Here is a 25,498-nt window from a genome sequence, read left to right as displayed (position 1 = left end):
CCTTCAATTCTGCACCTGCTGGTGTGGCAAAGAGGGTATGATGAAGAACCAAAGCTGTAATTAAAGTCCTTTCTTTAGGACCGATCTCCAGCTTCAGGAGTTACTCATAGCACAGTGAATGCACCTATACTATTTTAAAAAGAATCCCAACAGAATGCAGGAAATTTCTATTCATTTTCTCATCAAAGGGGAGGGGAAAAATCTAAACGATAGGTCTGTGAGCCTCAAAGCTATAAAAATAACTGAAAGCAGAGTTAGTTCCTCAGTATAATATATTTAAGTGATTCAAATAAAACTTAAAACTGCTCATGTACCTGCGCAGGTTTTATAGCAAAGGTTACTGGGTTAAAACGACTGCCATCTCAAAGAAAGGGAAAATACAAGAACCAACAAAAAGGGGACAAAACAGAACAGCAGGGTTGTGAGCAGCTCATTTTTGCCAAACCCATTTCTCAACATTCTTTATTCTCAAGCAAGAGTTAAATGACTTCACCCTAATTCCACATCTATACCAAAGCAGATCTAAGAAGTTAGGAAATCTGGACTCTCCAATCGAGAACCAAATACACACTTGGCCCCATTATTTCAGAGCTTAACTATATTAATATTCTGTTCTATTGAACTTATATAGATAAACCAGATTTGTGTAACACTACCCTACTCCTCCAGCCCCCAAATCATTTTGGGAAGAGAAAAGAAATGTAGAGAAATGAGTTTTCACACTCCTTAATCCCCAAAGCCACTCTTACCCAAGAGAGTTGAAGCCTGGCTTTTCTAACACTAATTGAACCACAGCTTCTCAGAGTTGGCATGAGACTTGTAGGTAAAAAAAAAAAATCCTATAAAATCTGTAAACATTTTAGCTTAGTTCCCTTTGCCACTGTTAAAACATTAAGTGCCAAAATAAAATGCACACCTCATTTCCCTTCCTACCAACATTAGGAAAGGCCATATACTGCAGGACAAAAGAGTTAGTGGAAAGCAAACATCACTTACTGTGTTAATCACTGTAGGTGACTAAAAGTCACAGAGGTCCAGGCATAAAAGTTAATCCCTTTATATTTTTAAAATACTGATTTAACTACAATGGACAGCTGCTTAATGTAAAATATAAATAAGAGGGGAAAGGAAATTGTTCATTGTGGGCCAATTACATGTCAACTTTGGTGCTAAATGTTTTAAGACACTGTAAACAACCTAATTGTTCTAAATATGAAGTCATTGGAAGTGTTTATCAATATCAGTATTTATCTCTGAATATTAACACTTGATTTATCTGAGATACAAAAACAAAATCACGTAAAAGTAAACAGCCTGAGATTTGGTTGCAGCCAGCAGGTTGGTCCCCAGAGAAAACGTGATGGGTGGCTGACTGGCTGTTCGTATCTGCTAAGTCATTATGTTCATCCACATGTGCTCTAAGTGTTGAAATATTTTGTGCAAACGCCACTTCCTTTCTCCAAAGACCCAAAGTGTCGCTACCAGGCTGCTTCCCAGAAACAAGCACACCACCATTTTGATCAACTTTGGCTCCTTTTTATTCAGGAAGCATACACTAATCCTTTTTATACAGTTTTTTGTACATTCCAGAAATAAGCGAAAATAGCAGTTTTAAATATGTTACAAAGTTGGCTTTGGGGGCTAAATAAGCTTTTTGAGAGAGGGACCAGCCAACTAACCTTTTCATCAAAGCACCAATGTATCTTCAGTCTTTTACCAAGCTCCACCACAGCTGTGGCCACCTTGGATGTGCTATACACCCAAATCATGTGAAAGCTATAACGGAGAGTTGCTGCGAGTCTCTCTGCAAGGCACCAAGAACAGACAGTTCCAGCTTCCTTTCTTCAGACTGAATCAAAGTTTTGGGAACTTTTCAATTGCTCTCTTAAGTAGTGCTCTCTCAGCGTGAAGACTAGAATTTGTTAACACTCATATATCACAAGATACAGTATATCACTTCCAATATTCTGGAAACCACATGGTAGAAGTTATAAATAAATGAACACTAAAATTACTTTAAGAAAGTTTTACATCATTTAGTTGGTAAGGACATTTACACGTACAGCACAATTTACTATTAAACATTCTATAACTGGCTTCACATAAAGATGAAAATAGATAATACAAAATGACCTGACATTTTCAGTGAAGTCTGGAATTAAGACTGTAGTTTTATTGTAGTCAATATCAACTTTACATATTGTTGCAAATTGCTGTGCTATGCCCTTTAAAATGGGAATTTCTTTCTCGGGGTGAAATTCCATTTGGATATGTGTTCTTGCTTTGTACAAACTACTAAAATCTGAGGGACACAGCAATATCAAAGACACAAACAGTAACTGCACAATATTATCTGCTGGATTAAGCTAATACAAGTGGACAGAATTCTTCAAGTTCCAATATCTAATAAAGCACTATATGAAATGAACAAGGTGAAACATCTTAAGAATGAATATACTCTGCAACCAGAACATGTAGCATTTCTTTAAGTCATAACTCTGCCTCATTAGGCATTTACAAAATAAATTAGTAAGATCTCAATTTGCTTGAGGCATCACAAGCTCGTAATGCCCCACTTGGCCTTCCTGTTTGAGCTGGTCTAGTAAATCCTCCTTCCGTCTTTTTCTACCTACCACCAGGTACCTATCGTGGCCCACCCCATGAGACTTACTCTTAAGACCATACTTCTGGGCAATCTGATGTATTTGCTTCCGCTCATCATTAGTCAGCTCTGTAGAGAAGGTTAAATCCGTGTGGCTCTCCGAGCGGGCATAGTTTCTGATGATCTGTTCAATATCTCTCTTGGCAATTTTATTTACCCTCTCTACATCAAGACCAAGCCCTTCCCGCTTATGCTGCTCTTTGACAGAGATTGGCTCCCGAATGCCCTCACCAGATTTACCTAAACCACCACCCGTCCAACCCATCTTTCTCAGCAGCTGATTTCCAATGTTATCTTCTTTGATTTGTTGTTTGTAAGCCTCCTCTGCTGAGCGACCCTGAATTTCATTTCTTGAAATCACATCTTCAATAGCTCCTTTCTTCAAGTTGTTAATGACAGTCGGCTGGGTCTTTTTGAGGGTTTTCACAGCTTCCCCAGCAGCTTCATATTTGACAGTTTTCTTCACTCCAACTGCTTCTGCAATTACTTCACTCTCTAGAATCACCTTGCATTTCCATCGGAGTCCTGTCATTCTTTCATAGACATATTCAACTGTCATTCGATTAAACTGAGCTGTGTCGTTCAGCGTGCACACAGGATTTGAAGAATTCTCATAAACTACGAGATCCTTTATATCTTTCTTCTTCCCAGATCCCCTGGGTGAAGAGCCTGTTTGGCACTGTGAACTTTTGACAGATGGGTAAGTGGGTTGTGTTTTTTGAAGGATTTTCAAAGCCTCATCAGCAGCTGCATGTTTACTTGTTTTTTTGGTTCCATAACCTTCAGCTAAGCAGTGATCTTGCAAAAACACTCGACAACGCCACGTACGATTTGGCATCATCTCATATTTGTATTCAACAGACATTTTGTTGTATGAGGCAGAATTGTTAAGGATACCAATCGCATCATTTGCATTTTCTGTAAGGATAAAATTGGTCCAGTGTTTGGCAGAAGCATTAAAAATCGGCTGCCCGGAAGCATCTTTAGCCAGCACCACCAGCTCTTCTGGTGGTTTCAGAGCTGGAGGGAATTCATATGAAGGCATGCCAATCTGACACACCACAAGGTCCTCTCCAATCGTGTGCTTGAATTTCCGTCGGACAACCCTAACTTCAATACGTTTCTGCAAGAGTTTTACAGCTAGCTCAGTAGCTCGATCCCTGGAACCATTCTTGCTGCCAGCATAACCTGTAGTTAAGTAGATATTTTGGCATCTAACTTCACAAGCATAACCATCTGTTAGAAGTTTTTTATTTTTGGGGATGTCAGCAGGAGGGATTTCTTTTAAAGGAGCGTATATATATTCAGGATTTGTCTTACATGCCTGAATACAACGAGTTAACATATATGTGTAATTAATTTTATCAGATCCAGAGGTCATCTCTGGATTAGAAAGGTTCTTCCAGATAGTTGCTGTTAATTTTTCAATGAAATACTGCTTCTCGGCTACCACTGACTCAGGAAACGTCTGTGATGGTGAAGGCTCAGGAGCTGACTGGCAGTTTGCCTGCTGTGATGTGCTGCTGGGGGCAGGGTTCCCACTGTCAATATACATGTTGGCTGTTACAGGCTGGTCTTTTGTGAAAATAAATCCTGATGAATCACAGTACTGAGAATTTCCATCTTGTATACTGAAAGAGTCTTGAGTATAATCTTGGTAGATGTCTCTTGGCATGCTGGCAAAATGTGTTTGTTCATTTACCTCTTTTGTTTGAGGGCCATAAGGATCTTCCTGTCTTTCATCTTTTGAACTACTAGCTACAAAATGCACAGGCTCAAAACGAGGTCTCACATGGAATTTGGAACCGGCTTGCTTTTTAGGAGGATTTTGACCTATAGAATGAGTGAAATTTACAATTCATTAAAAAAGGAATATTTCAAAAGAACCAAGCAGGAAAATAGTACCAACCATATTATTTTCGCAAACTATATTGTTGGTACAAGATACTTCCCATCACAAAAACTTCAGGTCATTTAGGTGAAGGTACTCAAATGTCAATGTAAGATTCCAGCATAAGGAGGGATGCTCCCTGTCTTTCCATGTGTAAGGGAAGAGACCTGATAGAAAATATGCCATTGACTCGAGTATGCAGGTCACCACCATGCATGACTGCTAGATGCTTCTACATCTAATGCGTTAAAGCACAGGTGAAGTGTACCGAGTGAGAGGTTGTTCCACTACGATCTCATACCACCTGTGCTGAAAAGCTCCCTTCTTAAGGATTGCAAACGGAACAGATGGCTCTAATGCAACAGAGATGATGAGCAGAGGCATTTACAAAGCCTCTCTTTTGTACCAGAAGTGACTGACTCTGTGATGGTGCTTTACATGGTTGTGACTGAAAAATCAAATTAAAAAAATTGTCAAAAGATCCCAAAGGTTTTCAACTTCAAAATCTTAGTTCTGACCTATTCTGCACAAAAAGGTGTTTGCTATATTTTATTTCTAGAACAGCTGGAAACTAATGATTTATGGAGGATATCAAATTTAAAGCTATGGAAGAACTCTGTTGAGGCTATACCAGACACTAGAGCTTTCTCCCTATAACACTGTTTAGTAGAAAATTGGTCCACGCTGGACCCATCCAAGAGGATTTAGTTACTTAGATGCTCAAATGATCTAGAGTATAAGGTTGTTCTATTTAAAGGGAGGTTCCATGGCACGGACTTCAAGGACAGCATTATAGGGTGAGTTCAGTATTCTTAGTTTTCAGTTCTATTTAGCATCCTAAAAAAAAATGTATAAACTGAAAGTTAAAATTTTACATTTGTGTAAGATCCAAAGTTACCAATGTTATTTAAAATCATATACCACACTCATATCATTAAAAAAAAGCCACACTGTTTCTTCAAATCCCACCTTCCAGAAATAAGTATACTCACCATCACATGTTGAGAGGTGACGTTTTTGACCTTTGGAAGGTTTGGACAGCATCAGATCATATGAAGGCATCTCCCCAATATCAATACCTTCAGCCATTTGGAGAATTTTTTCCATCAAGCGTGGGCTGTACCTATTTAAATTAATATAATCTACAGTTAAAACAGATAAGAATGCAGTTTTTGAAAAAGTTTCTAGATGACCCGTCTTATAATTGCTCCCACAGGACTTTACCAACAGAGTGTCTTGGCTATAAAACTGAAGAATCTGCCATAAAATAGTTATGTATCAAATGAGTAACTATGTTACTATCATTAGGAGACATACAAACATAAAAATCAAGAAATTTAGGTGAAGACCTTATCTTTAATTTGAACTAAAAGTATCCATATAAACTCATAATTTTTCTCTATCATATATGTATATTATGTGTAAATAATTACATTAATATATTTACAGAAGTACTAAGAGTGTTAATAAGAGATGGGTTGTGGGACTTCCCTGGTGGCGCAGTGGATAAAGACTCTGCGCTCCCAATGCAGGGGGCCTGGGTTCGATCCCTGCTCAGGGAACTAGATCCCACGTGCATGCCACAACTAAGGAGTCCGAAACTAAGGAGCCCACGTGCTGCAACTAAGGAGTCTGCCTGCTGAAACTAAGACCTGGTGCAACCAAATAAATAAATAAATAATAAGGGATGGGTTGTTAACATCCAGATTGTGGTTTCTATCACTTCCCACCAAAAGGAATCAAGAGTCCCGAGAGAAATGGTTGCATCGGATCCAAGTCTGGGGCAAGAAATGTATAAGGTGAACCTGGGAGATATTTTTGTGCCTGGAAACAAGGAAGCTGTCAAAGACCTCAGGGGTTGTGTCAAATGGACTCAGAAGTGAGCCAACTTGAGTATCAGTAAGAATAATCACAGTGGACTGAAACACATCAAATATTTAAAAAATCCATTAGTTCATAATACTTACAAACTCATTATTGGTCACCTTTGTAGGGAATCAAAACATTATTCCAAAAACAGGTAATGAAAGCAAGCATTTATCTGGCATTTTCCTGTACAGACTGTACCTCAGAGAATCTAGAGAGTTGATGAGGAAAATCTCTTTTACAGAAGCATTCCAGCTAATAAATGAAGGAATGATAGATTACTACCATTTTGCGACCCATAATGCAACAATAAGTGATCATCAATGGCTGCTAAGCTTATCAGATGAAAAGTTGATGGAGAAGAACCTAGAAACAGACCCATACGAATGTGCTCAACTGTTGACAAAGCTGCAAAAGCAATCCAATGGTGGAAGGACAGCCTTTTCATCAAATGGTGCTGGACCAAGTGGGTATCCTTAAGCCAAACAAACAACCTCAACCTAAACCTCATACCTTACACAAAAATTAACTCGAAACGCATCACAGACTGAAATGTAAAATGTGAAACTAAAAAGCTTTTACAAAAAACACAGGACAAAATCTTCAAGATCTAGGGCTAGGCAAAGAGTTCTTACATTTGACACCAAAAGCATGATCCATTAAAGAAAAAGTTAATAGGGCTTCCCTGGTGGCGCAGTAGTTGAGAGTCCGCCTGCTTATGCAGGGCACACGGGTTCGTGCCCCAGTCCGGGAAGATCCCACATGCCGTGGAGCGGCTGGGCCCGTGAGCTATGGCCGCTGAGCCTGCGCGTCCGGAGCCTGTGCTCTGCAGCTGGAGAGGCCACAGCAGTGAGAGGCCCGCGTATCGCAAAAAAAAAAAAAAAGAAAAAGTTAATAAAATGGACCTCACCAAAATTAAAAACTTTTGTTCTCAAAAGACCCCATGAAGAGGATGAAAAGACAAGCTACAGACTGCAAGAAAACATTTGCAAACCACACACTCGACAAAAGATTAGTATCTAGTATAAAGACCTCTCAAAATGCAACAGTAAGATATATACATATATATAATGGGCATATATGTGTATATACACATATATATGTGTACACATACATATAAATGAACAAAAGATATAAACAGAACATTTCACCAAAGAGGATATACAGATTGCAAAGAAGCACACAAAAAGATGTTCAACATCATTAGCCACCAAAGAAATGCAATTTAAAACCACAATGAGATATCACTCCATACCTATCCGAGTGGCTAAAGTGAAAAATAGTGACAATACTAAATGCTGACAAGGATGCAGAAAAACTGGATCACCCGTACACTGCTAGTGGGAATGTAAAATGGTATGGACACTCTGGAAAACAACTTGGAAGTTTCTTATAAAATTAAACATGCAATTACCTCACAATCTTGCAACCGTACTTTTGGGCATTTATCTCAGAGAAATAAAAGCTTATGTTTACACAAAAAACTGTACACAAATGTTCAAAACAGCTTTATTTGTAACAACCCAAAACTGCAATCAGCCCAGATGTCTTTCAACAGGTGGTTAAACTCTGGTACCACATACCACGGAACACTACTCAGCAATAAAAAGGAAAAAACTATTGATACACACAATATTGTGTATGAGTGGGAGGGAGATGGATGTGGTTATAAAAGCGCAACATGAGGGATCCTTGTGGTACTGGAACAGTTCAATATCTTGACTGTGATAGTGGATATGCAAACCTACATGTGACAAACTGTATTGAATTAAACACACCACACACACACACACACACACACACACACACACACACACACACACCAGTACTAGTAAAACTGGGGGAATCTGTGTAGAATCAGTGGATTGTAACAAGGTCATTATCCTGGTTATGATATGATACAATAACTTAGCAAAATGTTGTCACTGGGGGGAACTGGGTAAAGAGTACAGGGCACTGCTTTGTGTTATTTCCCTACAATTACACGTGAATCTATAATTATTTCAATAAAAATTTCAATTAAAAAAAGCTGGTGGAGAACTTTATAATCTTAATATCACTAAAAATTGGACAACCAGACCTGTGTCCCTGATGTGATATGACAGGACAAAGATCTAAAAAGTGTTCTTGCTCACCAAATAACTGAACTCAAACCTCATCAAGCCCCTAACTCCTAGAAACATGTTAAACACCATCACAAGCATACAGCCAGCCAGGGACTTCCCTGGTGGTCCAGTGGGTAAGACTCCATGCTCCCAATGCAGGGGGCCCTAGTCGGGGAACTAGAGCCCGCATGCCACAACTAAAGATCCCACATGCCGCAATGAAGATCCCGCATGCCGCAACTAAGAGCTGGTGCAGCCAAAATAAATAAATATTAAAAAAAAATAGCCAGCCAGATCCATAATGAAGGAAACACTATGTGACAGCCCATTTCTTCATCAAATAAACAGCATGAAATAAAAGGAGAGGGAATGGTTATAGGTTAAAGGAGACAGATCAACCAGATATGCGTGGACCTTGTTTGGATTGTGAATCAAACCAACTGTAAAAAGGTATCCTGAGACAAATGCAGAAAACTAAACATGGACTAGGCATTGGATGATTTTAAGAAATTATTGTTAACTTTGTTGAGTATGAATAATGGTATTATGAAAAATTACCTGGTACAGATATATACTAAAGTATTTGCAGGAGAAACGATGTCAAGATTTTCTTTAATATACTCTAGACTGTCTCCCACAAAAAAACTGGGGGCAAGATGAAATGAGAAGGGTAGCATGACAGACTTGATAATTGCTGAAGTTGAGTAATGGGCACATGGGTGTCCACTAAACTATTTTTGTGTGTTTGATTTTTCCATAATAAAAAGCTTTAAAACATACAATTTTTAAAAGGACTCCTTTATGAAGTAGATTGGAGCTTGACAGAATATCAATTTCCTGCAGAGAAACAAAACTATGGGCTCATGGGAAGTTTTGGTTATCATGGGGATCTACTCACCCTTCCTACCTTCAGAGCCTTTCCCAGCCTACCAGGGACCACTGGACGGCCAGGGAATTCCCCAAGCAAGTTCTGAAAATGAGTGACTAGCACACCTCTACATGAATAGGTTCTGAACTTGAAGGAGGATAACATTTTCCATTTTCAACACAATAGGTTCCACACCCTTCAGATGTCTTTCCTTGCAAAGCAGAGAAGTGACATGGTGGCCTTCACTGACAGATTACCTGGAAGCCAGCCCAGTTGTAACCCGCACTTCCCACTGATAACTGCTGCTGCTAGCACCAGTGTTTAAACGCCAAGAGTAATTTTATTTTTATTTACTCTTATCTAAATATCAAAAGACATCGCCTAAAACGTCATACATTGTATATATCACTTTCATTAAGATGTGGGAGTCCAATTTCCAAGGTGATGAAAACAAAAGACTATGAAAGTGAGATGAAGTCTACAAATCTTAAACTGGTATTGCCACTCTTGCTACCAAAATTGGTACTACAACCAACCCACTCACCTTGAATTCCAGTCAAAATTCGCCAGAGCTTAAATTATAGTCTGATTCCAAATACGGTATACAACTGTAAATGGCATGTATGCCATACAGTGTTCATGAATGATACATTTGGGGCCTACTCCATTCATTCACTTTTTCTCTCAGGTTTCTTCCAGCGTTAGTAATGATTATACCTACTTACTGTTCTCTATTCATTACATCTGCCACAAAATTCAACATCACCCATAGGCTATAAAAATAAACCTCTGTGTTAGTTGCCAACACAGTCGTCTTCTCAGCCCTTTATTAGGAAGTCATAATACTGAAGAAGCCCAACCAGCTGAAAAAATAATGGAACAGACCGTATAGTGCCTAACACTTGACTATTCAAAGAACAATGCAAATATTAATCTTTGCATTAATCTTTACTATGAAGACCACTAGGATTTCTGTCTCCAGAGAGTAGCTACCCGGGGATAAAGAAGTGGTTCCACAAATTTGGAATAAGCCAAGGCAGTAAAGCTTTCATTACTCAGTTTTCCATAGTGTATTTTTTGTTGTTGTATTGGATTTAAAAGGAACACCTTCACTCCAGAAATTTTAGAGAATCCACCAAGAAAAGCACCTACAAACCCAACCACTGATAACTTCACTAACATTTTGGGGTTTACTTTTTATTCCTTTTTCTATGCTTCCCATACCACGTCCCCCCACCACCCCCAAAAAAACCACTATCAGATCATCTATGTTGATTTGTAATCTGCTGGGGGCGGGTGTTGTTTTTCTTAATTTACTATGTCATAAACTTTCTCTCCATGTCATTACCACATGAGTTTTAATGGCTATATAGTATTCTATCTTACGGTGGGACCATGATGTAAAGTGTCAGTAAGGCAAGTCTAATAGAGTAATTTTAAGATGCATGCATATTATGTAGTTAAGTCTGTTAATTCACCCATTTGGTTGTAAATGCTTAAAAAAGAAAACCAAAAAGCCCCAGCAAGTCTTTAAGGTTTCCAAAGATAGTTTATTATGTTCCAAGCTTTAGGAAATCACAACTGTCCCACCATACCTAGCATACAAAAAGATGATGTCTAATGGACAAAGACATCTGACTTCATGAATCTTACATTCTTGAAAAAAGACACGTGCATATAGGTGTATACTTATGATATACAATGGCACCTGAAATTTAATGAATATTCAGTAATAGATGCTTTCAATTTTTTTAATTTATTAAACTGCTCTACTAGGTCCAAATTAAAAAGTTGAGGTTTGAAAACTAAGCAAAGATTAGGATTTCCAAGTATAAAATTATTTATGCAAAACTATTCTTAAGACTCCTAACATAGTCAGTGAATAACATAAAACCAAGATTATTGATACATCTTTTGAAAGCTCCCACTCATACTTCATTAGCTGGTGACTGATGCACTCTACCTACTATGTGCGAGGTTAGTTTCACAACATGAGCCCAGCTAGCATCTACCTTCCAAACACCAATCTCAATCAACAAGGAAGAGACAAATAATCAAGGTGGCAAAGTTGATTTCATTTTAGGGTATATTTTCTCTATTAATTAATATCTCATCAAAGGTAATTAGGCCAGGATTCTGTTTCTAATACTACTGATGAAGAATGATTGGAAAACTGAATGCTCCAGTTAACCAAACATTCTGCTTTATTAAATATACATACACTATTGACAATTTTAAGTAAAAACTGCAGAGGTCCCTAGGCATTCATATGAACAATTATGTCAGTGCTGTAGATGTAGTTGATTAGAAGACTGCACTAACTTTTCATTAACCACAAGACAATCTTAGAAATTGCCTACAGAAAACAATCTTGACAGGTTGTTTACTTTTATGAAGCAGACAAGAAAAAGTGAAGAGAAATAATTTCAGCTATTTGGGCTTCCTCATTGCCTAGACTATGAGGGAAAAAATGATCAAAAAGCAGACTGGAAAACATTGCTTTATTTTATCCTATAAGGCAACGGTTCTTATAGTGTAGTCCCTGGATGAGAATTTTCTGATCAACAGTATTATCTGGGAATTAGTTAGAAATGCAAATTCTGGGGTCCCACCTCACACCTACTGAATCAGAAACTCTGGGAGTGGAGCCCAGCAATGTGTTTTAACAAGCCTAACAGGTGATTCTGATGCTTGCTTAAGTCTGAGAAACATGTTACAGATAGTCAAGAAGATATTCAAACTTGTTCTCTGACAATCGCCACTATAACCAAAAAGAATGAAACGTGGTTTGCTTCCCTGCACATTTGAGCTCCTCCTCCTGGCTTGGTCTTACGATCAAGCAGTTTTCAAAGATGTCCTTAACCTAGGAGTTCTTTCAGCCCCAGCTAAATCAGAACACAGAAAGTCCTGCGAGTGGGAAACAAAAGGCAAAGAGTTCCCTTCTTGCTACTGTTTATAATCTGTTCTGTAAGTCAAGGGATGAGCCTCGAACAACAAATTAACAATTTTAGAGTAGAATGGGCTGTGTCACCATGTACTCCACAGTTCCCTTGGGAGAAAAGAAGAGTCTTCCGTCACAGAAGAATAGACCAGAAAACAAGAGCTCTGCCAACATCGACATTAACAAGTACTGGAATACAGATTTTACCCACCTGAAGATGACAGCTAATATAAAGCCTGCCTAAAGTGGAAGACTGCACTTGGTCCCTAGCTTCCAAGATTCTTTATTGCCTCTTCCATTTCTCCTATATCTAAGTTATCAGGTACAATGCAAACATTACTCTTCAGTTAAGCTACTGGATAATGTTATAGCAATTCTTGTATTGATTGAATTGACAACTACAATGCAACATGATGACAATACATGTGTTGATATATACTATACACAAATGTGCCTGGGTGAGTGCATACACACAAATGCTCTGGATGCCTGAGCTTTTAACACTATCACTGGCCCGGTTTATGTTTTTAATGCCCTAGTTATGCTCAAGGCTGCTGTTGTTCTTGGGATGAAATCCTGAGAAATAATAATGACTTATGTCCGTTACTTGCTTTCACTCCTGGTCCATCCTTCCCTATAGCAGCTGTGTCTCAGTGCAAAGAACATCGGAAGACTTGGGTCCCAGCCCCAACTATGGGACCTTGGAAAAGTCACTTAACTTCTTGGCTTCCGTTGATTTAGCTGTAAAAACGAGATACCACTCAATTTCTAAGGTTGTTGTATTAAATGAGATACATAAATGTTTTAAGTATTTTGTACATTACAAAGCTGTATTCATCTGTTCATGCCACACATATTTACTGAGCAGCTATTATGAAGAAGGCACTCTTCTAGGCACTGAGGATAAAGGTGTGAACAAGAAAGCAAAAACCCTTTCCCCAAAGGAGCTCACATTCTTATGGGAAGGTAAGATTTATCATTAACACAAAGGATGGTTATTCTCCTCACCTATAACTTTTTTCTTTAAGGATTCAGATTCCCCATGGCCTTCTGTGATATTAAGGAGATCTATGATTACAGGATAAAGGTAGCTTTTCTACTGCCAGAATAATATTGTTAAGTGAAGGTCAATTAGATTTATCTGACTTGATTAATTACTGAGGCTTCCCCAGTTGCAACCAGTTCCTCCAGTGAAATAATCATTATCTCTGGAGGCAGAAATTACACTAACCTAGAGTAGAAAAAAACACATTTGTGTTATGAAAGCAAAACAAAGTATCACGCTGGATGCTATGTTCAACAATTAAGCACTAACAGTAGACAATCCTATTTATCTATATCTGTTACAGTCATTCCTGGAACTGAACTGGCTGAAATTGATCTGATCATTTTCCAGAATTTCTCATCCTTCCTAATAAAAAATTCACCGTGAGGCAAGAGTGTCAAAAAAAGAAGCCTCTTAGTCTATCAAAGGAATGATTAGTCTAGTATAGGGCCTGTTTGAGGGTTCTGTATGACAGTGGTCCAAGTAGTCTGTTGAGAAAAAAAAAATGCGTTGGAACCATACCGCAGTCTCCATTGAATGCAAAGAGCTTTCAAAGAGGCCTGTTCAGAACACAGACCAGGTTCTAGGAAAGGCGGGTAGGGGACTCATACCTAAAACCTCACCCAGAGGCCAAATGTTAATCCTTCTGATCACAATGAAGGGGAAATGAGGGCAATCCTTTTTTACAGCAGATATATCCATTTCTTTGTTTGCATCCATACACATTATGCGCAAATCTACAGGAAGGCGGGCCCTGCGGCTGAGAGACCTCATACAAACCGCCTCCCCAGGAGAAGACAGTACAACCCAGCTGAGGGGCTGGTGTTGTTTAATTTAACGGGGATGGAAAGGGAGGCCAGTCAGGAGGAGACTAGAATTAGAACCAAAGAGTCCCCCTCCCCTCCCCCCACAGACCCTCAAAGCCCCGACTGTTGAATATTCTTTGCGGATACCGCATCCCTGGAAGGTCCTACGCAGGTCCGAGGTTCTGCTATTCGTCATTTCCCACGCCGTCCAAAAACACCATCACAATGACCACCTCTCAATAATCCTCTCCCAGGCGCTTCTTTATCTCCATCCTTGGTCCTGGAGGGGCCGCTCCCGCGATCCCCGCACCCTTCTAGCTGTTATGTCATCCCCTGCCACCTAGCTCGGCCAACCCGCCCAGGCCAACAGTGAGCCCTCTGGAGTCCTCCAGCACCTCCAAATCTCCAGTCTCTAAGCCCTCATCCATACCCGCCCCCCCCGTCCCTATCCCAACCCTCATCGCCGACTCCCCCCCAACCCGGGTCCCTAACTCGACCCTCACACCTTCCTCACCTGCAGCCCAGGAAAACGTGGTTGGTCCAGGCAGCGGAGAGCGCGAGGAGCTGGTCTAGGGCAGCCCCGGGATAGCTGTGCAGGTGCCGACAGATGAAGCTGCGCCGCAGAGCCCACTGCCAGTCACTTTCGTGGCTATAGCGCCACTGCTCCAGCACTGGCTCGGGCGGGGGCGGCGGGAGGGGCGGCAGCGGCGGCGGCGGGAGGGGGGGCAGCGGCGGCGGCGACAGGAAGTCGCCCCCCAACAGCAGACGTCCGCCAGCCATCTTCTCCGCCCCCAAGCAGGGACCCCAGGGATGAAGCCGACTCGCTACCAGGAGAGAGCGGGAACGGGGGTCGGTGGGAGGGGCTGGGTGAGGAGGGGCGCGCCGAGGCGCGAAGACCAACTCTCAGGGGACTGGAGTGTGTGCGTGACGGGCAGTCGCTGAAAAGGCGAGCACCAGCTCGCGTCCCGGCAACCGGGGAGCACGCCCGTTGCACTCCTCCAACTCGTGGAGGAGCAGGAGGAGGGCACCCGCCGCAATCACACGCGCGCCGGGGAGGCCGAGCCAGGCCCCGCGCTCCGCACCTCCGGCTACCCGCAGACTCACGCACTGCACTGGGAAGGAAAAAAAAAAAAAGACACCAGCACGCTTTGCTCCCCTTCCTCTAGTCTACCTACCCGCGTGCAGCCCCGAGGTTGTGAAGCCAGTGCGCTTGCGCCGCGGCTGTTCCCTAACTTCGAAATCCCGTCGCTGAGTCTCGCGCGACGTACGTTTTTTTCCCTTTCCTGACGACTACGGGCCTTTGACGCACTGTGATAACAAGCGGGGGGCGGGGCTCCAGGAAGGGGATTTTTGGAAGGTTCTCTGAGGCTTGGGAACCTTTTTCCGTTAAGTCCCAGGAAGGCTCTTACAGGTGATTCTTGGCAGCAGTAGCTCGCCTGATGCTTTTCCCTGGGTTTCTGACAGTGGGACCGTGTACTTTGGGAGGGACTTGGGTTTGAAATGTATTTTACCCTTTTTATTTTTTAAATGTCAGCTCTCCGAGGCGCCTTTTCTTCAGAGGATTAGCTTTGTGTTTTACTGTGAAGTAGTACTAAAAACGAAATACTTAGAAAATCATCCACAGCGCCACTTCTCTAGTCAACCACTTTTATCATCCATACTGCGTCCCAATTGTTGACAAGCATCGTGTTTACACAGTAGTGATCACGATTTCAAATAATTCTGTATTAACTGTATCAATTTAAAACGTGCAGAATATTACAAAATGCAAAAGAAGCCCCCAAAAGAGGGTTAAAAGCTGCACAGCAGCAAATGGCTCAATCACTCTGTAGGCAAACGTTATTACTAGACGCGCGGTTCTGCTCCAGCCCAATCCCTCAATCCCTGTCTGCCAATCTGTGCTATGAAAGTAGTTAATGAGTGTCTGTCAGCGGGAATTTACACAGCACCTACTGTGTGCTCAGTATAGTCAATACAAAGGAAAAAGAAACTGGGTTTTCTCTGTTGTCCTGGAACTGATTATAGTGTTAGTGGGGAGAAATAGTCCTGCACAGAACTCAATGTCCCACGGCAGCAGGACCGTTGGATGAGGTAGCTTTGACCCACTGTCCCCTTTTGTTTAACGATGTATTTCTCATTATGTGACACATTTATGTGTAGGGATGTGTTGGACTGAGAAGAGCAAATTACAGCATTGTTCACACTGTTTCATAATGATCTATTTCCATGCCTGTCTCTCCCATTACACAGGGAGTGCTGTCTTTGACTCTGATAGGCATTCATGTTTATTGAAATAATGACAGTCTTTGAACCATCAAATCAAAGAACATGATACTAGAAAGGAAGCGTAGAGACCATAAACTCAAATCATCATTGCATGAGTGAGAAAAATAAGGCCAGAGAGGTGTAATGATAGCTGAAGACTGTAGAGACCATTCCCGGCAAAGCTGAGATCAGAATCTAGGTCACCTGACTCATCATCCAGTGCTCCCCCAGTCACTTGCCATTGCATTGCTCTGTGTTTTCTTTCTTTGCAGTGTGTACCACCTTCTGAACTTTAAAAAAATTTGACTCCTCCCCACCCCCCGTGACAGCCCCATGAGAACAAGGAACTCATCTGTCTTGCTTTTAGCACCTATACCTGGCTCCTGTAGGAACTCCACAGGTATTTGTTGAATTAAATGAATGATTGAATGAATGAAGGCTCTTTCTGTTGTCCCAAACTTGTGAAATTCATTTTCTTGGGGCCTACATTTTAAGCTGATTTGTAATTTTACAGTTAGATTAATTTCAGCCTAAGATGCCAACTTTCATCAAAATCAACATTGCAATCAATACACAGCTTTCGGGACTTCCCTGATGGCGCAGTGGTTAAGAATCTGCCTGCCAATGCAGGGGACACGGGTTCGAGCCCTGGTCCGGGAAGATCCCACATGCCACGGAGCAACTGAGTCACAACTACTGAGCCTGCGCTCTAGAGCCCACAAGCCACAACTACTGAGCCCGAGAGCCACAACTACTGAAGCCTGCGTGCCTAGAGCCCGTGCTCTGCAACAAGAGAAGCCACCGCAATGAGAAGCCCGCGCACCGCAACAGAATAGTCCCCACTCGCCACGACTAGAGAAAGCCCACGTGCAGCAACAAAGACCCAACACAGCCAAAAATAAATAAATAATAAATAAATAAATTTTAAAAAGAAGTACAGATAATTATACCAAAAGACCACAGTGTTAAAAAAATACACAGATTTCTTAGAAAAAGAGTTGAGAAAATAAAAATGCCTTCCTCTCACCTTGGTTGAAAATTCTTCCATCATACAGGAACAAATAATTCCAATCTGACTTGTGAATTTGGATTACAGAGTGAAAGGCAATGAAATTGATGTTAGAGGCCATTTGCTCTGGAACAGCCATAGCTGGAGTCCATTTGTAAATCCTGCTATGGAATAAGCAGTTTCATCTCTAGGAAACAAAACAAAAATTCCCATGATTCTCCATGACCTTTCCCTGGTAATCCTTCTGATCAAAAAAAGCCTTCAGCCAACCTATCTCAGCCTATTCCCTTCTCACAAGCCACAGATGTTTTCTCAGTGAGCAGGAATTGAAACCCCTAAGCAGAAGTAGATTATCGGAATAATGGTTGAAGAGAGGTGTAGGAGGGGGCTCTGATAACAGCAGCCATTGCCATCCTAAAACAATCCAGAAATCTCCTGTAATCACCTGTCCTCCTCCCCTCCATCATCCTTCTCTGTTCTAACACAGGCTCCTGCCACTGTTTTTACATGAAACACACACACAGAGTCTGACAGCTCTGAGCTTCCTTCCCTGCCCTTTCCCGTGGGGAAGCCAGTGCGTGATGAGAGGAGGGGAACCTGGCTAAGCACCACCCTCATAAACTATCCCAGAAATTAGATCACCAAAAGTTCTTGACCAGAGTATTCTGCACTACAATAGCCTCTTGAGGAATGGCTACTAAATGGATTAAAAGCAATAGCTAGGAGCTGGCCAAATCCCGGTAATTTGAGCACCAAAATTATTAAGGAAAAGGGCTTCCCTGGTGGCGCAATGGCTGGGAGTCCGCCTGCCGATGCAGGGAACACGGGTTCGTGCCCTGGTCTGGGAAGATCCCACATGCCGCGGAGCGGCTGGGCCCGTGAGCCATGGCTGCTGAGCCTGCGCGTCCGGAGCCTGTGCTCTGCAACGGGAGAGGCCACAACAGTGAGAGGCCCGCGTACCGCAAAAAAATAAATAAATAAATAAATAAATAAATAAAATAAAAATTATTAAGGACAGTTATGAGCCACTGAAAAAATAGGAAGTCATAAGTCCACAGTGATACCAAGTAGATAAAGAAATAATGAGAGAGAAGGGAGGGCCTTTGCTTACAACAGAATACCATGTGCTGACTGGTAAATATGAAGGGAATGCTGGAGTTGGAAAATCATCATTTTGTAGATTGGTTCAGGCAAGAATTACCAATAGATGCTAAATCTAGGGGGAAATGTTTGGTGAGGAGTAGGATATTTGCATGGACTTATACTTTCTCCTCACAGATTGTTTACTAGTAGCAAAGAAGGGGAAAAAACAGTGATTATATAGTGCAGACACTGGGCAACACCTTGACCCAAAATGAGAACAGTCTATTTTTTAAATGGGACTTCAAAAATATCAATGTCATGGAAAGACGAAGAAAGGCTGTTTCAGATTAAAGGAGACTAAAGAAACAGGACACAATGGGTGATCCTAGAGCCAATCTTATATGACAAGAAAAATTGCTGTAAAGTATACTATTCAATAGATTAAAACAGTGTAACAATATTAAATTTACTGAAGTTGGTGACTGTGGCTATGTAAGAGAATATCCTTATTTTTAGGAAGTACACACTGGAATATTTAGGGGTAAAGGGCCATGATACATGTAAATTACCTTCAAATGGTTCATAAAAAAATATTATGTATCTCTATCTATCTAGATACAGAGAGAGCCTGAGTATAAATGATAAAGCAAATGGGGCAAAATATTATCAGTTGGTGCATCTGGGTCAAGAGGATGTGGGTATACTTGGTATTATTCTTGTAGCTTAATTTCAAATTTAAATGTTTCAGAAGTGCAATAGTTCCCTACATTGGTTAAGAATCTCAATCTAGCTACCTCTTAATCACTTCTTATTGTGTGTCCAGCACTCTCCTGGCCCTCTGGGGGGCTATGAAATGATGTTCCTACCCTTAGGAAGTTTAACCTCTCTTTAGGAATGAAGTCCCTCAAACGAGAAGCAGAGAAGGTTAGAAAATTTCAGCCAGGAGGTTAGAAAAGGAAGAAGAGATCAAGATAGGTGAATGGGGTCAAGAAGGGCTTCAAGGAGAAGGTAGGCCTGAGCCTCAAAGGCAGGATTTAAATCAGTAGAGGATATTTCAGATAATGTCAACAAATAGTTTGCATAATTCAGGGAGAGGCCTGTGCAGAGACTGAATGGACTGGAATGGAAACGGCTATTAGGAATTATTGGAAAGTATGGTTGGGTAAATAAGATAGGGCCAGTCTGTAAGTTCCTCAAGAGCAGTGTCTAACTGATCTCATACAAAGTATCCCCCACAGCAGAGGGCACTGGACCAAATTCACGGGTGGTGTCCAATACACCCTTATCACTTGATTAAGAAAAAATAATTTCATTGAGCCTAAAACCAAGATAAGAAGTTTGACCCCAATCCTATACATAACAAATATATATATAATTTTTATAGGTATTGAGCTGAGGGCAGGGACTTTCTAAAGTCCAAGCCAAACAAGCTAAGAGATAGTACAGGACCTGGCTGGACATTGACGGAAGGTAGTAGGTCCAGGTGGCAAAGCCAACGTGAGGTATTAACTGTTCTAATGCAGAAGTCTTTCAAGAGGCGCCGTCATTTTAAAAGAATGGCCTTGCAAGAAATCTGTCCTTTTAGCAAAGGGATGAATCTCCCCGAGCCGGGGCATTTTGAACACAAAAGGACACTGCTTAACCTCAGTGCTTACAACTGGAGCCCAGTTTGCTCAGCCTTTTTGAGGGTATTAGCGGCCTGGTTCTGTCCCTAGAAGTAGTTGGCCTTCTCACTGCTCAGCAGGGCCCCAGCAACTGGCTCTCAGAGCCCCAGCAGACCCTTGCCCCCATCTATGCTCTAGCGAAACTATATGCAAATTTTAGTTAATCAAACCCATTTCCCCACTAACTTGCATTAAAACATCAGCCATTTGTCTTCATTTCTGATTTCTTTTGACCAGCCTGTCACTTTTTTTTAAATAAATTTATTTTATTTATTTTTGGCTGCGTTGGGTTTTCATTGCTGTGCGCGGGCTTTCTCTAGTTGCAGCGAGCGGGGGTGGGGGGGTGGGCTACTCTTCATTGCGGTGCTTGGGCTTCTTACTGCAGTGGCTTCTCTTGTCGCAGAGCACGGGCTCTAGGCACGTGGGCTTCAATAGTTGTGGCATGAGGGCTCAGTAGTTGTGGCTCGCGGGCTCTAGAGCACGGGCTCTAAAGCACAGGCTCAGTAGTTGTGGCACACGGGCTTAGTTGCTCCACGGCATGTGGGATCTTCCCAGACCAGGGCTCCAACCCGCGTCCCCTGCATTGGCAGGTGGAGTCTTAACCACTGCGCCACCAGGGAAGTCCCCAGCCAGTCACTTCTAACACCTTTAGGCTCGATATCAACAAGCACCAAAATGCATTAGAGGTGGGGTCAGCAAACCGTGGCCCACAGGCCAAATCCCGTCCATCTGCCTGCATTTCTATGACCCTCATGCTCAGAGTGGTCTTTACGTTTTAAATGGTTGGAAAAAATCAAAATAATAATAATTCAGAACATGTGAAAATGAAACCCACACGTGAAATTCAAATTTCAGTGTCCGCAAATGAACTTTTATTGGCACACAGTCACGTTCATCCTTTTACATATTATCAATGGCTGGTTTTGTTCTATAGCTAACAGTTGAATAGTTGCAGAGACCACGTGGCCTGCAAAGCCTAAGATAGTTACCAGCTGGCCCTTTCCAGAAAAAGTTTGTTGGCCCCTGCCCTAGAGCAGTGGTTCTCAGTTTGGGACGATTTTGCCCTCCAGGGGACATTTAGCATTATCTGGAGACAGTTTCGGTTGTCACAGCTGGGGATGGGATGGTATAGTGTGCTACTGACATCTAGTGGGTAGGGATGCTACAGTGCACAGGACAGCCTCCACAGCAAAGAATTATCTGGCATCAAAAGACTATAGTGCTGAGGTTGAGAAACCGTGGATTGGAAGAACCTAAGATACTTCTAGTAAAGGGGAAACTCCATCCTTAACAGGGATTCCGTTTAGTGAACACCCAGATCTTTAATTTACATTAGCTCATGGAACCTTCGCAATCACCCTGCAAGGGAGTTACTGATATTCTTCTTTTACAGGGAAGTTTTGACCACAACTTGCCCCAGAGCATACACAGCTGGCAAGTCTGTCTGGCTCCACAGCCGGTATTTTTCCACACCTCAGTGCCTGCCGGGTCTCGGTGACGTCACAGGCAAGTGTTGTTCCCGCTCGGCTGCCCCCTAGTGTGCGAGCTGCGCAGACGCAGGCCAGCGTCGTTTCCCCCGGTACCCGCTCAGACGCCTCCAGGCCTCGGTTCGAAGAGGGTATCCACCACCCTCCGGTCTCCAGCATCTGGCCATTCGGGAAATGAAGCTGAGGAAAGGAAACCGCACCTCGACGGCGACCAGAACTATGAAAACTGACCACTCTCCCTCTTGCCCGCTTTAATGCTGGCAGGGACAAAAGGAGGATTCCCTCCCTCGGAGACCCTATCCATAGAAGGTTTTTCAAGTCATATCCATGAATTTTAGGGATGCTCACATCACAGTATTAAATAAGACATGCAGCGCAGAGTTCTTTTCCTTCTGGAATTAAAACTCACCCGAATCTTATTCTGTAGGGTTTGGCAACTCCACTTTCTCCATCTATTTATTATCCTGGAAGATAATGAGCTCAACGCATCAGTTAAGTCCATGCTAATGAAGGAAAAGTAAAGGACTTCCTGCTCATCTCCACCTCACCCCATGGAAATTTCAAGCCCAGGTGGGGGGAGTAGGCCCAGCAGCCTACCCAGGAAGGTTGCAAACTGGCTGATGGTGCCTCCCTGAGCTCCTCGGTCACCCCCTTTGAAAGGAAGCCACCCACTCCTCCTAAGGCAAACCGCGGTGGGCCCATCACCTAATGATCACACAGCCGTTGAGCATTTCTTTGAATTTTATTGAAAATTGACATGGACATTAGAAAGGTATCAAGCTAAACAATGCTGGTTTCGGGATGTTTCTCCTGGCGAATGAAAGCCCCAGAGGGCCAATGACTGGTCACATCTCTGAGCAAAAAGAACAAAGGAGAAGAAAGGAAAAACAGACTCTGGAAAACATGCAAAGAGGCTCTCTCAAGAGACACAGAACAGTGGAATGGCAATGGTTGTAGGGATATATGGGAATGAGCACACTCACATGGTATTTTGATGCAAGTTAAACCAATGAATTCGAGGCAGATTTATCAACATCAAAGCTCTCCCTCCAGATCCCAAGTTGAGCAGAAACTTCTCTCAAAACCCCAACTGGCCTTGGAAGGTTGAACGGAGTCATTTTGCTCTCACTAAGCTTAAACTCCCCCGACTCTCCCTTCTCCACCTGAGAGTTAGTAGATCCACTTCCCCCACTTGCTGGGGGGTCTGCAGAAGGTCTGTGAATGCTGAAGAAGACATGAATGCTGCTCGACTTTCTCATCCATATTCAGAAATGTTTAATAGTGGCTGTAGACAGTCAACCCATTGAACCAGAGAATTGGTGTTTAAAAAGAAAAACAGAAAACTCAAACGAAAACTTGTGAACAGTACTTCCACACCCACAGCTGAGGTCTCCTGCCTCAGTCACTTACACTTGGGTGAGTCGTCCTGCAGTTGTCTCTCTGAGGCTACATTTGGTCCATTCTCCAGCTCGGATGGTTCTTTGCATGCCTTGTTAGGTTAGGACAAGACACTTCCATTTAAAATACCACGTAAGTCGGGAGAGAGCGTCTTGCCTGGACACAGGGACACAATGAACACTTGTTGTGTGGTGTGTGTGTGTGTGTGTGTGTGTATGCGCACGCACTTTGGAGGGAGAGGGAATTGGTTGGTTTCTGATTTGAGACAATATGGAACCCTAACTCTTCTACAATGGCAGTCTTCTCCTTTAGACTTAGTGCAGCTGCTGAAGACAAGATTAAAAAAAGCTGGAGAGGGAGAGAGAAAGAAAGAAAACATGAAATTAGCTAAAGAAAAAGGATATTCAGAATAAGACAGGGTGAGGGAAGTAGGCAGTGTGAGGTAGCACAGAGCATACTTGGAGAAGACAGGTGAGAAATGGGGTCGCTGATGGGCCATCACCACAGGGAAATGTGCTGAGGTTTTAAGAACACCACACACCAGTTAAAAGCTTCTTGTTTTAATTAAAACAAAAAGAGAGAGAGAGAGCACATATTAACAGCCACATGTGAATGCCAAATAATTAAAACAAAAAACATAAACAACAAAAAAGTGATCTGTACTGCAGCTAGGAAAAGCAAACTTCTGGCTTAAGAGACATGAGGGGTGTGTGTGTGTACACATGGGGATTTTTCAAGAAAACCGTTCTATCCCAGTCTCGGCTGGGGTGGGCGTGGAGCCAGACACAGACCATTTCTAACGACTGGTTTTGTTTCACCAGAAGTAAACAGAGTACTTAGGGTATTTTTTAAAATAGTAATAACTGTACCACTTAAAAAGTCTTTTCACTGAAGAAGGAAGAAAACCTTTCTGTCTACAGTGAGACAAGCTACCCAATAAAATAAGCATTTTAATTCTTTTAATAGCCTTGGTTGACTTCCTAAAGGTCTCGTGTTCACTCACAGGGTAGATTTTTGTTTACCAAACTTCCTTGATGACAAGGATCATCTAGGGCACCTGTTAAACATCCGTCCGCACGCCCCATTCCAGACTCCCAGGAAAGCTGAGCAGCTAACAGGTGCCTGTGACTCTTATCGTCAGCGGAAGTGCTCAGTGCTGGCCTAGAGCCCTCTGCTTTGCCTGTCCCTACCCACCCCATCCTCGAATATTTTCTTATGGGATAAAAACCTCAAAGGCCCTCTAATACTAACTATTCATTTTCTCTGGAACATCAAAAGACTTGTCTCTAGGAACTTACATGAACACATTGAGTCCATCTATAAAATGGCTCGGGACTCAGGACACACTGCATTTAGCCTGGCTTCTGCCATGAAACAGGACTGGGGCGTCTGGCAAGTCCCTTCATTTCTCGGGGCCTCAATTTCCTCTTACAAGAAAGTGGGTCCTATCTGTCTTCTGGACCAAAATGTCTCCCCTCATACGAAATTCCTGCCTAGTCTCTGAAGGTCTCTCAAAGGCTGGGTGGCTCTAATACCTTTTGAAGTTTTCAGAGCTCCTCAAGCCTCAAGCAGTTAATCTGTAAACAAATGCAAATGAGGGAGCCTCCGATTTGTAATGCAAATAATTACAGCGGATGGAGACCGATTCGTTGTTTATGTTTGGGATTCTTGGGAAGCAGCCGTGAAACTGGTCACAGAAACATCAAAGCTACAAATAAGCAGCCTTTCCCAAGACCTGACAGCCCTAGCTTAGCATCTCCCTGAGCTACTGGCTGAGTACCCAAGCTTTTTTGTTTTTTAAATCTCCGAGCACAGGGTCTCCGAAAATGCTCCACGGTGTGACTTGGATTTTCTCAAGAAACTAGCTTATGCTTTCGCAGCACCACCTTCATACTTGCTTCTGGCCACTCACCAATCAGTGACTCACCAAACAATACATGTCAAAACTGCACTCTTGCTTTGCCAACAAGAAAAGATAAAGTGTGTGCATTTGTTTGCTTTTCGTTTTTTTCTGCTTTTTGCTTCCTGTCATTATCTATTATTGAAGAGAGAACTCCCCTTCCCATTCTCAATACTTCAAAAAGGCCTGAAAATTTCACATAGCCTTGTTTGTGTGTTTTGAAAGAAAGTGACCAAAAAAAAAAAAAACCCTCAAAAATAAAAAAGAAGGTCATGGTCAGTGCCAGTGGGACTGTGAGGCAGAAATCAAAAGAAGAGGTGGGGCTTGAAGTGGAAGTACATGGCAGGGGCAGGGGACCCAGCTGCCTGGCGCTCCAAAGGAAAGCTGTCAGTTACAATAGGAACCTTGGCTTAAAAGGCTAAATGGAGTCCAGTCCAGCTGTAGCGGGGAATACTATTCAGTACACAGCCATGGATTACTGCAAAGGAAGGGCAGAGAAACGGCGTGT

At 42.2% G+C, this 25,498-nt stretch overlaps 2 protein-coding genes across 6 annotated transcripts in view; both read right to left on the bottom strand.

Moving 5' to 3' along the window:
• Positions 1-1,070: 1,070 nt before the first annotated feature.
• Positions 1,071-15,199, bottom strand: NKRF (NFKB repressing factor). Of its 3 annotated transcripts, XM_060292259.2 has the most exons (4): positions 14,699-14,831; positions 7,055-7,251; positions 5,546-5,676; positions 1,071-4,495 (listed from the first exon to the last, which is right to left on the bottom strand). In XM_060292259.2, coding segments are annotated over exons 2-4 (2,091 nt in total). In that variant the 5' UTR covers positions 7,057-7,251; positions 14,699-14,831; the 3' UTR covers positions 1,071-2,537. The 3 variants fall into 3 exon arrangements, with proteins under 3 accessions (XP_060148242.1, XP_030705671.2, XP_060148241.1); XM_030849811.3 differs by lacking the exon at positions 7,055-7,251 and having other exon boundaries at positions 14,699-15,199; XM_060292258.2 differs by lacking the exons at positions 7,055-7,251; positions 14,699-14,831 and adding an exon at positions 14,332-14,444.
• A 7,216-nt stretch (positions 15,200-22,415) lies between these two features.
• SEPTIN6 (septin 6) overlaps positions 22,416-25,498 on the bottom strand; it is a 67,524-nt gene continuing 64,441 nt past the window's right edge. For 2 of the 3 annotated variants that reach the window (XM_060291889.2, XM_060291890.2), the window contains one exon: positions 23,635-25,468. In XM_060291889.2, coding sequence (XP_060147872.1) covers positions 25,444-25,468 — 25 coding nt within the window. In that variant the 3' untranslated portion in view covers positions 23,635-25,443. Of the gene's footprint in view, positions 23,439-23,634; positions 25,469-25,498 lie in introns of those variants that run through there. The other variant, XM_030849800.2, reaches the window with a different exon arrangement.

This window comes from Globicephala melas, chromosome X (assembly GCF_963455315.2).
Source record: "Globicephala melas chromosome X, mGloMel1.2, whole genome shotgun sequence".
NCBI classification, from domain to species: Eukaryota; Metazoa; Chordata; class Mammalia; order Artiodactyla; family Delphinidae; genus Globicephala; species Globicephala melas.
The sequence above is the reverse complement of the archived record's forward strand: the minus strand, read 5'-3'. Positions and strand labels throughout refer to the sequence as shown.